Source organism: Cottoperca gobio, chromosome 18, assembly GCF_900634415.1.
Source record: "Cottoperca gobio chromosome 18, fCotGob3.1, whole genome shotgun sequence".
Lineage (NCBI taxonomy): Eukaryota > Metazoa > Chordata > Actinopteri > Perciformes > Bovichtidae > Cottoperca > Cottoperca gobio.
In genome coordinates this window covers 8,988,293-9,001,696 of record NC_041372.1, presented here as the reverse complement: position 1 = coordinate 9,001,696, position 13,404 = coordinate 8,988,293, and the positions used below count along the sequence as shown (strand labels likewise).

Sequence of the window (13,404 nt, the reverse complement as noted above, 5' to 3'; positions counted from 1 at the left end):
CAATAATAAGGTGTTTCCATAACAATGCCAATAATAAAGTGTTTCCATCATTGGTTTTGAGAGGCAAACTTGCGCCACATTTTATTGATTTTTTTTTTTAAAGACCCTTGTGAGTAATTAAAATAAAAAAATGTGTATCAAAGTGCGAGTCCAACATCCTGTTGCTAAAACTGCAGACTGAGTTGGCAGAGGCCATCAGACACAAATGATTACAAAAAACACCATTGCACAAATGGCTCTTAAAATAGCACATAGTCAAGGACAAATAAGGAATTTCAGGAGATTATCATGAGAGGGAAGAGGAGCAGATGTGAGGAGGAAGAGGGGGTTGTTGGGTTTCTTTTAAATCTAAAAACTCCTATGATTGAGATTGAAAGAGTCCAGAGGTGCTGGCACCCAGCTCACAACAAATGGACACAGGGGTTGAAAAGCAAAATACACCAGAGCTGGTGGGAGGGTGGGTTTGTTTTGCAGACTTGTCGAGCAGACAGAGGGAAAGATCAGGGAGTGAAAAAGAAGACGGGGGTGAGAGAAGCAGAGAAAAGTGTGATAGAAAGAGTGGGCTCAGAGGAAAACTACAAACCAAACATCTTCACATCCTAGAGAAACCAGCAGAACCACCAGTTCATTACAAACCACCGAGTCATACAATATCAGGAAAAGGCCCAACCTGAAGAACAAAAGCCAAGCTATTCTCATGCTGAGAGCTACACCCTTTATTATTTGATACAAGCAGCAAAATGTAAGTTACAGTGCATCTAATTTGACCTCATCCGAACAACATCTGAAATTAAACTTTCAGGCCGATCCCAGGAACTTAACCGAATGATTAAGAAACTGGCTAAGTGTCAAGTACCACTATGGTTAAATTAGTGACTTTTGAGTAATGTACAAAAAACGTGATGCAGTCATAGTTTTCAGTCACGTGACCAGGAAGGCTAACAATATGAAGTCCATAGAGCAACAATATAAGCCTGACAAATGTTCATCTTTTACAACCCACAAATGTTTAGATCACCAATCGAACGCTTAGAGGCCGGTCGCCATTTTAGAATGAAGCGCTCAGCGCTGCAGACACGGCAAATAACGTTTGTACCGAGTATAAACGAAAAATCACACACACAGTGTGTTAACAGTGTGGTAAAAGCAACACTGTCACTGCCCGCTGGCCAGGAGAACGTTCCCCTAGGGCTGGGAAATCACATGAAAACTATGAATTCTTCTAGTTTACAACACCACTGAATGAGATTTAACCAATTAGAACTAAGAATATTAATATTGTCTCAGAACTATTAAGCTGTTTAGAAATAATTAAAAGTAACTAAAATGTCCAACAATCTAACCAGGTTATGTTAACACCACTCTCTATGGTTAAATGGGTCTTAATGGTTAACTTAAAAATAATTTAAGAACTTGACAAAACAGACTCCACTTTTGACTGTAAATGTCACATCAGCAAATAAAGTCTGTTCAGTTGTCACAAAACTGTAAATGTTCAGCACTTTTTAGGGCTTCTCATCCATGTTGGTTCTTAGAATGTGCGTGCCCAGCAGGTGTTTTATTGTGCCTGTACATGGACATTTTTTAATTAAAAAAAAAAAAAAAAAACTTTTATATTTTTGGAAAGCTTAGAATCTCGTCTATTTTAATATGGAGATGAAAATCACAACAGCGGTACAATCAGCTCCTCAAACTAGCAAGCAAAATCAAAATCACAGCCAGACCCGTACCGTCGCCTCCTCCACCCAGTCAACATCACATGCCAGTGCACATCACTGGGAACAGCACGGCTGGACGGCTGAAGTGCAGGCGGTGTTGCGCAAAAACGCCAGTGAAGTGTGCCTCCTGTGATGTGGCTTTGTGCTTTGTAGCGGGGCGGGACTGCTACAATGCCTGGCATGTTGAAAACAACACTATATAGGTTGTCACACTACACAAACTAGGAATGTTCACTTTGTAAATAGTTTTTGTTAATTTTTCACATTTGCTGTGTTTATATATTCAATAAAACACAAAATATTTGTTCATACTTCACTTTCTCTGTGTCCATACAGTTAATATGGGTATATGTTAGGATAGCCCTGAGTGTCACCTTTCAGTAGAGCTTAAGATTATGCCTGTACGTTGAAGTGTTAAAAGGTTATGGACTTCTTACTCCAAGGTATGTGACCATGGTTATCAAAGGTCCTTTTGGGGTCTCCAAATGGTACAGTTTGGGAACGCCTGGTGTTACTCTTAGACAAACCTGTCTAATTAGTTAAGTTTTTATTCCTTCTTATCTGAAATTGGGTGGTGAACTTGATAACACTTCTATGTTCTATTGTGTATTTCAGCTCTGGACTACCAGCTATACCCATCTTCAGACATCTTTTTCAACAGCAAAACGTGTGTATTTTCTTTAAATTCAGTATATTCAGACCACTATTACTCAGTGCCAGAAGCACTTGGAGTGATTCTTCACTGTTTCGCAAGAACAATAAGAAAGTTATCTTTTGAATGAGACCAAATCATCATGCAGCTGTTGCAAATGGTTGAAGAGCAGCTTTCAATTTACTTTGGGTATGTCGTTTTTGGGTATTTTCGGGTAAATTCGCCCACTTCCTAAGAGGTTAAAGGTTCAGGTACACTGTCAAACATTTATCTGCTGCCCTGGTCCTGCTGGACACCGGGAAGCCTTTTTGACATTTTCCTGAATTCATCCATACTTTCTCTTTTTCAACACAACATCATTTCTGTCAAATGTTGTATTTGTACTATGTTGTTTATCCTGTACACACGACATCTATTGCACGTCTGTCTGTCCTGGGAGAGGGATCCCTCCTCAGTTGCTCTCCCTAAGGTTTCTTACATTTTTCCCCTTTTAATTATGGGGTTTCTTTTAGGAAGTTTTTCCTTGTGCGATGCGAGGGTCTAAGGACAAAGGGTGTCGTAACCTGTACAGTCTGTAAAACACACTGAGACAAATGTATAATTTGTGATATTGGGCTATATAAATACATTTGATTTGATAAAGACCAAGCAAGTCAACCTTGAGTGCAGATTTTTTGTCATGTGTTCAAATAGTTTTTTAAATTAAGCATTACCATGTTAAATAATGAACTGTCTGTTTGAGCACTGTCCTATTAAGCAGCATGCAACCACATCTCTCATCAGACTGCTGTTTTTCCTGCATTAATGCTATTTGGTAGGAAAAGTGGAAAGTATGTAATAGTGGTTTTGGGGTTCATTGCGTTACCTTAAGCCACTCCTCGGCTTGTTCTTTGCTCTGAACAGCCAGCACCAGCGCATCGGCCCCCTGGTGGAGGATCTTTAGTTCGTGCTTTTTCTTCTTGCCGTCTTTGGGGATGTGAGTGATGCTGCACCCTGACAAGGTCAGCTCCATCTGGGGGGCGTGGTCTTTGGAGGACTTGTAACACTGGAGGCAGAGAAAAGGGGCAAGGCTATGGGTAAGGTAACTGGATGAACCAAACATGATGTTGCTCTAATGTTTTCTCAGTCATCATTAGGCTTAGAACTTTTAAGCCATTTGCACACATGCATACATTCATAAGTATGCACATAGATCATCTGTGAGAACCCTCTAAAGCAGTGGTTCTTAAGGTGGGTTCGAGTCACTCTCAGGGGTTCAGCAGGGGTCTAGATTACAAATATTTAGTTGCTTAGTAAAAATACCGCTTCCATTTGAATTAAATCCGCTGTTTTCCGGCTCCATTTCTCCGCTGTGTTGTCTGTGTTTCTCCAGCGCTGTGTATGTGTATTCGCTCAAAACAAAGGCGCTGTTTCGCGGGCTTCCGGGAGAGCCGTAAGTGAAGTTACCATAATGAATCAATATTTGCTGTAAAGCGCAGAGTCTCAGTTTTCAGGAAACCATTGAATAGCGCAAACCATGACGTAGTTACGGTAATCCAAAGTTTCACTTGTGCAACGTGTCGTTTCAATCCCTTCATACTTACTATGTCGAGCAAAAAAAGAAAGTGGGTGGACGAATACGTACAATATGGATTCACGTGTATAAAGGTACGTGATGGGAGTCAGTGTCCTCAATGCCTGATTTGCAATGCCAAGTTGAGCAATTCTAGTCTAGCACCGGCAAAACTAAAGGAACACTTCCTAAAGCTGCATGGAGATGGGAAATACAAGAACACAACGCTCGCTGAATTCAAGGTCAAGAGAGCCAGATTCGATGAAAAGGCTACTCTGCCTGTTCTTGGCTTTGTACCCATCGACAAACCGATCCTCACAGCATCGTACGAAGTTGCGTACCTGATCGCAAAGCAGGGCAAACCACACACCATTGGTGAAACACTCGTAAAACTGTAAAAGCTGCGTTGAAGATGACGAATATCATGCTCGGAAAAGCTGCTGAAGATAAGTTATCCCAAATTCCTCTTTCAAATGACACTATCAGCAGCAGAATAGACAACATGAGCGATAACATCTTGGCTCAAGTAGTTGCAGATCTGATTTCAAGCCCAGCAAAATTCAGCCTCCAACTCGACGAGAACACCGACGTTTCCAATCTAAGCCAGCTTGTTGTATTCGTGCGAAAGACGACGTGATAAGATTTTTTATTTTGTAAGCCTCTTACAACAACAACCAAGGCAATCGATGTGAAGAAACTCGTGGATGACTTCTTCAGAGACAACGATCTTTCATGGAATATGGTTTCTGCAGTTTGTTCGGATGGAGCTCCAGCCATGCTGGGACGACACTCTGGTTTTGGAGCGCTGGTGAAATCCGATGCACACACATCATTGTTGCGCACTGTGTTCTGCACTGTTGGCAACAAAAACCTTGCCTCCAAAACTGGCAGAAGTAAAAATTGTAGTTGAATGTGTGAACTACGTGCGAAATAGTGCTATGAAGCACTGCAGCTTCAAAGAGCTGTATAAGGAAATGGGGTCTGAATTCGAGGTACTTCTGTACGATTCTAACGTTCGGTGGTTATCCCGGGGAAAGGTGCTGAATCGTGTTTTTGCCAAGCCCTGTTTTTGCGAGAGTACCAACATTGCCACGCAGATTGCTTCGAAAATTCTGAGTTCATTCTCATTTTGGCGTACATGGCCGATATTTTCGATGCTCTCAATCATGGAGTGAACATTATTGAAGCGGAAGAAAACCTGAAGGCGTTTAAAAAAAAGCTACCTTTATGGAAACGATGAACAGAGAATGATAACTTCGCAATCTTTCCCCTGCTGGACGACTGTGTAAGTAAGATCGAAGACGTGTCTGGAATTGGAGACATTTCTGTACCTGGGGAGCCGAAGCAAGCAATTGCCATGCACTTAGATGAGCTTGCAAAGTCTCTCGACGGATACTTCCCCACCAGAGAGTCATATCCAGCATGGGTGACACAGCCATTCACGTTTAGTGTTGCAACAGCAGATGTCAACGATGAATACCTCGACGAAATCATTGAACTTCAGCAGAGCCAGCTTCAACAGCAACTCTTCAGAACAACAACGCTCTCAACGTTTTGGTGTCACCAAATCGTACCATACCCTCTTATTGCTAAGCCCTTGAGATACTCACACCGTTTGTTACAACGTATCTTTGCGAGCAATCCTTTTCGAGGATGGTAGACATGAAAACTAAGAAAAGGAACAGACTTTGTTGCGAAAATGATATGAGAGTGGCACTTGCCAAGGTGAAGCCGCGCATTTCTGAACTTGTATCTGAAAGGCAACAGCAAAAGTCACATTGATTTGCAGTAAATATTCATTGAGTGAAATTCATGTTTTGTTGGTTTTGTTCTTTGAACACAGTGATTTTGTGTGCAACTGATGCATGGTTAATTTTGTGCACTAATATAAATATATGCCTATGTTTTGAAGAAATCATATTTTATTTTTCCAATTACGAAGGGTTCGGTGAATACACTGATGAAGCTTGCAGGGTTCAGTACCGCCCGTACCTTAATAAGGTTAAGAATCACTGCTCTAAAGTGTGCCTTGATGTGCTAACATGTACATAAGAGTCCCTCACCAGCAGTTTGTTATCTTTGATGACACATAGGAGTTTGGTCCACTGGCCAAAGCGCTTCTTACGCAGCAGGAATGCACAGATCCGAGCGTCCTTCACCAGATCCATGGATGCCTCTGCAGATGGCCACTGGTGACGCATCTTCAGGCCCTTCCCATCCTCCTCTTCTTCGTCGTACGACTCATAAGAGCTGCTCATGGCGTCCGAGTCATAGTCTGAGAGGGAGGTAGAGAAGGCAGAAGGAAATAGCTTACTGTTTTTCATATACTGCATTTTATTGTCAATCATTAAATTACAAGTAAACAAACTTAAGGGACAAAGAAGGCCAGGGAACTAAGGGGGTAGCTGGACGGGGAAGTCCGGGGAAGTCCGGGCAGGCCGGCGAGACAGTGCTGGAGGCCGGGGAGACGGGGCTGGAGGCTAGTGAAGCGGGCAGGACTGCTCTGGAGGCAGGCGGGGCCGCTCAGGAAGCCGGACTGGAGCCCCTCAGGAGGAAGCACTGGGGTCTGGAGAGGGTAAAACACTGGGGTCTGGAGAGGCGAAGGGAGCACTGGGGTCTGGAGAGGCAAAGAGAGCAATGGGGTCTGGAGAGGCAAAGGGAGCATTGGGGTCTGGAGAGGCGAAGGGAGCACAGGGGTCTCAAGAGTCGAGGGGAGCACAGGGGTCTCCGGCGGCAGCGGGGACTGGAGTCTGCAGAGGTCCGGCGGCAGCGGGTACTGGGGTCTACAGTGGCCCGGCAGAAAGAATGGGAGGCTGTCATAGCCTGGCAGCAGGAACGGGTGGCTGTCGCGGCCTGGCAGTAGGAACGGGGGCTGAGAGCAGACATGATGGTGGTTTGAATGGCCAGATCTCCTCCTCAGAGGCCTGGAAGCCCTCTTGACACTCAGAGGACCTCTAAGGCCCAGGCAAGTACCTAGAAATGGGTCAGGGGCTAGAGCAGGAGGAACGGCCGGCTAGCAAGCTAACAGGAAGGCAGACCGATTGCCAAGGTTGACAAAGTCCCTGATTTCCTCAGGCAGGAGACTCGTCAACCAGGGTTTCTCAGCCACCTTCCTGTGGGCCTTTTGAAGTAGTGCCTGTCGTTCCCACAAGTGGCTTCTTCCCATTTCCCAAAAAGACAGAATGTACCAGACATAAAAATCGTCGTCACAAACTGCTGGGTCCATACTTGGTCTGTTCGTACTGTTACGGTTAAGGACAGGGGAGGACCCAGACGCAGTAAACCAGACGATTTTAACAAAAACAGATACAAAAAGGTAAAAAGTTAAACTGAACAAAACCAACCAGGGAAGACACAAGGTAGCACGAAGGAAGCACAGGGAAGCACAGGGAAGCACAAGGAAGCACGAGGTAAGCACAAGGCAACAAGGATGACATCAACGTAACTTGGATGACGAACAGACAAGGAACAATGGGACAGAAAAGTATAGATAGACAGACACAAATCACAAGAACAAGACACAGTTGGGGGGGAAAAGGCAAAGACACAAGGGCAGGGTGAATCGATACAGGAGGATCAAATCAACAATCACAGAGGGAAAACATAAGGACAGGAAGTAAAACGAGACATGACACAAGGGGAAGGGAACATTTCAAAAATAAAACAGGAAACAGAAAACCAAGATCATGACAGTATTGCTATGAGTAAGTACATTATATACAGTAGTTGACTTGAATTGTAAATCAGTCTGCCACTCACTAGCAGTGATGTATTCAGGAGCCTTTCCAGGACTTAAAGGAACCGCTTCCTCATAGTATCCTTCTGGTAGAGAGGAGCTGGGCAGAGGAGGAGGGCCATTGTTTGGAGGCTACAGAGAGAACAGAAGCTTCCATTGATTAGTGCGAATTGAAGCACATAAAATAAAAATGACACTTCAATAGCTTTCATTATTTGAACTTCCATAAAACATTTCGCAAGCAAATAATTTTAATTTAAAAACATTTAATTTCATACAAGCAGACTAACATTTAATATCATCATATGCCCACAGGCTTGGGTAAATTACAATTTTGCAAATTACAGTTTGTCCTTACAGTTATTACAGTAAACATGCAGAAATATCCACCAAACATCCACCCATTCAGTCCTCCATCTGCATCTTCCACTGATGTCTATATTTTTTTTATGTTACAAAGCAGATTTTGGAATATACCACTGACTCATTTTTCAAAACTAAACCGAATTGAACTAACCGAAATAACTGAAGTTTGCCCTCCAGTATCCAAGCAGTGGTCTCAGCCCCACCTTTATCCAGCTGATGTGTTTGATGGTGATGGTGTGCTTTAATAATGTAGTTTATTGTTGTGGTGTTTGTAATTGTACGTCTTCTTTTTTTGGGGTTCACTGTATGTCTATATTAAATAATATGCATGACGTGATCCATCTTGGCCAGCACTATGCGCCATTTTGTCAAACAAACAAAAAGTAAATGCGATTTGAATAAATGACTGATTTCTAACCTTGCTTTATATGCACACATTTGACTCGCTGCAGCTAGCAAGCGACTTATGCTCCTAACTGAAACTGATCTCAAAACACACCAGATTTTCCCCAGATCCCTCTTTTTTTCTTCTCATTTTTGTATGTTCATGAAGTGCATTCATGAAAGCCTTGAAATAATCATGAATTTTTGCTGAAGTTTTATGTCACATATTTACCTTGTGAGGATGATACGTCTTTTGTTTTTTATTGTTTGTGCCCCATCTTCTCATTAATATAGTATTCAGTAGTGCTGATGTACTGCCTCAATATAGATTTTTTCCTTTATTTTTTGTTGGTGTTGTCAGCCGGTGGTATTGTTATTCTGCATGCATATGTTTATCCTTGTGTAATAATAATAATAATAATAATAATAATAAAAAAAACAAAAAAAACAATGGCTCCGTTCTAATCAAGTGCTGCAGTAGGACATGACAGTGTGAACGTGATCCAGCCATCATTTACTGTATTATTTACACACATGCTTTTCCTACTGTGACTCTTCAAAAAGTCATTAATTTTGTGTTTTGGTTTGTCCCAAGAAAAGACCATTTTTGATGTCCAGAAAAGTTGAAATAAGGATTTTTTTAATTAAGGCTTTTAAATCACTGTTTACAGGGGCCCATTGGAGTGTAGCAGTGACTATCAAAAGCAATGTTGCTTCTGGAGACCCATTACAAGTCAGTACCAGACAACCTCAAAGTGCATAAAATATTGTAAAGCTGTAAACACCTTATAAGACCTCTAAGTCTCTCTGAAAGGACCATGACCAAGCTGCAGCAGCTAAAGACGTTTTTCCTTTTATGGAAAACCCCTTTCATTTCTCTTTTTTTATTTTATTTACAGGTTGCATCACTGTTTTTCCGTTGCTGGTGGCCAGTTATAAAGGGGAGAAACTCCATAACTGTTATGAAACTCTGTGTTATATGGGCCAGTAGTTACAGTTGAACCAATTAGGCATCAGCGCTGCAGTGATGTCAGCATCCATTGCTGTAACAACGTGGAACATTCAGTTTGGCAGACATGCAGCCTCAATGGCTAACTTCTTCTGAGCGCAGAAAGTATGTGTCATGGCACCGTGACAGTGGACAGTCCAACATTACAGTCATTCTGTCATAATAAGGGCATGCAGTTGATAAATCTCTCTTTTTTCCATGTTAATTTTACAGTGTAAAACATGTGATTGGAAATAAGAGTCTGGAAACAACAACTTTCCCTGAGTAGCGGTTCCCCTCAGGACTGTCCAGAGTCCACTACTGTTTACTCTGTTGACCCATGACTGTTGTGCCAAGTTCGCCACGAATCACATTATTAAGTACATGGATGACACAACAGCAGTTGGCCTCTTCAGGGAGGACAAGGAGCTGGCTTACAGGGAGGAGGTGGAACTAGTGGACTGGTACAAAACCAACCATCTGTCCCTAAATGTCAACAAAACAAAGGAGATCATTCTTAACTACAGGAAGAACAGTCCAAATCACACTCCACTCAACATCAAGGGCACCACTGTGGAGCACATTTCCTCCCTCTTATCCTCACCACATTTTACGCTGGCAACATAGAGTGTACTTACCAGTTGCATCTCTATCTCGTATGGACATTGTAATGTAAACACTACTGTTATACTACTAACTATTTATCAGGAAGCATAGACGGGAATGATTGTTCTCTGCCATTCTTAGTAAGGTCCCACTCTATCAGGAGAGGAACACATATGTTCCGCTGCCTCATAGGCATCACCGAGCACATCCTCCAGATACTACAGGGTGGATGTGGCCACCCCTCATCCAGTGGCCGTGGTTCTCCGAGCCATCTGCTCCATCTTTGAGGTGGGTTAGGGTTGCTATAAGTCATCCTTTGTTAAGCACTGCCTCTGGTGGACAGTAAGGATGAAATAGAACAAAAGTTACAGATGTAACTTAATTTCTATGAATCCTTGATGAACACCATCCATCCATCCATCCATCGTCTACCGCTTATCCGGGGTCGGGTCGCGGGGGCAGTAGCTCCAGTAAGGAACCCCAAACTTCCCTTCTCCAGGCCACATCCGTCATCTCCAACTGGGGGATCCCGAGGCGTTCCCAGGCCAGTGAGGAGATATAATCTCTCCACCGAGTCCTGGGTATTCCCCGGGGTCTCTTCTCAGCTGGACGTGCCTGGAACACCTCCCTAGGGAGGCGGCCAGGTGGCATCCTTACTAGATGCTCGAACCACCTCAACTGGCTCCTTTCAACGCAAAGGAGCAGCGGCTCTACTCCGAGTCTCTCACGGATGGCTGAGCTTCTCACCCTATCTCTAAGGGAGACGCCAGCCACCCGTCTGAGAAAACCCATTTCGGCCGCTTGTACCTGTGATCTCGTTCTTTCGTTCATGACCCAGCCTTCATGACCATAGGTGAGGGTAGGAACGAAGATCGCCCGTAAGATCGAGAGCTTTGCCTTCTGGCTCAGCTCTCTTTTCGTCACAAAAGTAAAGTGAATGTAATACCGCCCCGGCTGCTCCAATTCTCCGGCCAATCTCTCGCTCTATCATGCCCTCACTCGCGAACAAGACCCCAAGGTACTTGAACTCCTTCACTTGGGGTAAGGGCTCATTCCCTACCCGGAGTAGACAATCCACCGGTTTCCTGCTGAGAGCCATGGCCTCAGATTTAGAGGTGCTGATCCTCATCCCAACTGCTTCACACTCGGCTGCGAACCGATCCAGTAACTGCTGAAGGTCACAGACCGATGACGCCATCAGGACCACATCATCTGCAAAGAGCAGCGATGAGATCCTCAGGCCACCGAACTGCAACCCCTCTCCTCCACGACTATGCCTCGATATCCTGTCCATGAAAATTACAAACAGAATTGGTGATAAAGCGCAGCCCTGGCGGATGCCAACATTCACGGGGAACGAGTCCGCCTTACTGCCGAGTATCCGGACACAACTCTCACTTTGGGCGTACTGGGATTGGATGGCCCTCTGTGTGACCCCCTCACCCCATAGTCCCACAGAACCTCCCACAGTATCACCCGGGATACTGTGGAAGGTGCTGCGGGAGTATGGGGTGAGGGAAACTTCAACTTATGACTGGCTTGATATCCTCAGAAAATACAAAACAGGAGAGGTTGCATGTGACCATGTTGTGAAATGTAGTCCCGGCATGACTCGGAATCTTGTGTTACCGACTCGCCGGAACTTATACCTGACCGGGGTCATCCGAGGTCCTACATGACTTTGTAGATATGAATACTCAAACTGCCCATACGCGACACAGAAGATATTTAGTGTTAAACACTGCCTCTGGCGGTCATCCAGGATTCATAGACATTCGTAACTTTTGTTTTATAGCCAGGATGTTAAACAGTGTAATTACATAAACCCTTTGTAAAAGAACATCCACAAGATCCTTACTTCTAAATTAAAAAAATCAAAAACCCATGAGCCTTAAACTTTAATGACTGAAAGGGCCACGAAATGATAAACATGAATTTCTACTGATGATAGTAAATGCTATTTGTGGTGTCAAATTATGTGTTATTTATGACACAATGATCGCAGTATTTAATAAATCATGATTTAGTATGTCGACCACCGATGTTTACATTGCCGCTACCGGAAACACCCGACGCCGTGTTCTGACGTCACAAGTAGAATACAGTCCACCAGTTGAATACACAGACAGCACGGAAGAAGCGGCAGACGTGGCGATGTCGGACTCTGGCTCGGATATTTCGACAGAATCGAGTGACAGTGAGTCGTCAATAGACTCGTTGCACCTTCAAGAAGAGGAGTTTATTGAAGAGGAGTTTAACGTGGTGGAAACAGAGCAGCTCGAGACACAGTATTCAAGATGGAGACACAGACAGGAGCGAACATGCGGATGATGGTGACGGTGATCCTGGATTTGGTGGGGATCCTGTGCGGCAACAGAACACAGACAGGTATATACATTTGACTATAGTTCATAGAACTTCTCAATATATAGTAAATACATCATAAAACTTAACAATATCCTCGATCATAAATAGATCGCAAGCTATCGATAGCTTGCTAGCGAGTCAAAAGCTTGGTTTCCTTGAATTGTTATGAACCCGACTAGTTGTCCGCAAATTGTTCGATCCCTAAATATTTAATTACTTCTCTACTTGGACACATCGACGTCTGTAAAGCTTGATAACTTGATTCTTTCTCGAAGTTTCTGCGGTTGAGGTTCTATCATTGTGTCTGATGTCAAACGTCATATATTACGAGGCTGTATATAAAGCATTAACTATTAGCTAAGAAACAGACCGGAGGACAGCGCTGTTTTATAAAGTATAGTCTGTATACTGACCGTCTCACCTATAGTGCTTATGAGCCTGTTGTCAAACACAGGCATATAAATAGTATGAAATTAAGATGACATTAATATTGGCCTTTTTTCTGGATATTGCATATTGTGTACATGTCCTTACCACGCTTTTTTTGTACATTTAGGTGTACGTGTGAAAACTGTACAATTATGGAAGCAATTGAAGAGCTGCTGCCAAGAAAAGGATGTCATGGAGGAATTCAATGAATGAAGGACATGGTGCAAACATAACCTGCATAACAGATCACCCAGGATTCAAATCAAAGTGTATGGATGTTTGGGTGTTGCAGACAGCTAAGACAGGTATGCGAAGAGGGACAGACAACAAGCAGGTGATCAGCCACGTAATGAGTAAGTTACTTGTGTGCACAAATGTGTAGAGCTCAGAAACTTTGTATTTATGGGGAGTCGAATGGTCACAGAATAAATAGATAAATAAGCAAATAAGGTTGAAGTGATTACCATTGACATGTATTATCTTGTATGTTACAGAATGTATCACTATATGGCATACCGCCAGCTGGTGAGATTCTGCTGGGGAATACTTGGTAAGAACCACAGAATGCCATCATGTGCCATTCAAAAGATCTCTGCTACGTTTCCA

The 13,404-nt window shown here is 43.3% G+C and overlaps 1 protein-coding gene across 6 annotated transcripts in view; it reads right to left on the bottom strand.

Annotated features, from left to right (window-relative positions):
- Positions 1 to 13,404, bottom strand: part of afap1 (actin filament associated protein 1) — a 77,062-nt gene that overhangs the window by 28,451 nt on the left and 35,207 nt on the right. For all 6 annotated transcript variants that reach the window (XM_029454711.1, XM_029454712.1, XM_029454709.1 and 3 more), the window contains 3 exons: positions 7,682 to 7,790; positions 5,986 to 6,197; positions 3,236 to 3,415 (listed from right to left, as the gene is read on the bottom strand). In XM_029454711.1, coding sequence (XP_029310571.1) covers positions 3,236 to 3,415; positions 5,986 to 6,197; positions 7,682 to 7,790 — 501 coding nt within the window. The remainder of the gene's footprint in view (positions 1 to 3,235; positions 3,416 to 5,985; positions 6,198 to 7,681; positions 7,791 to 13,404) is intronic.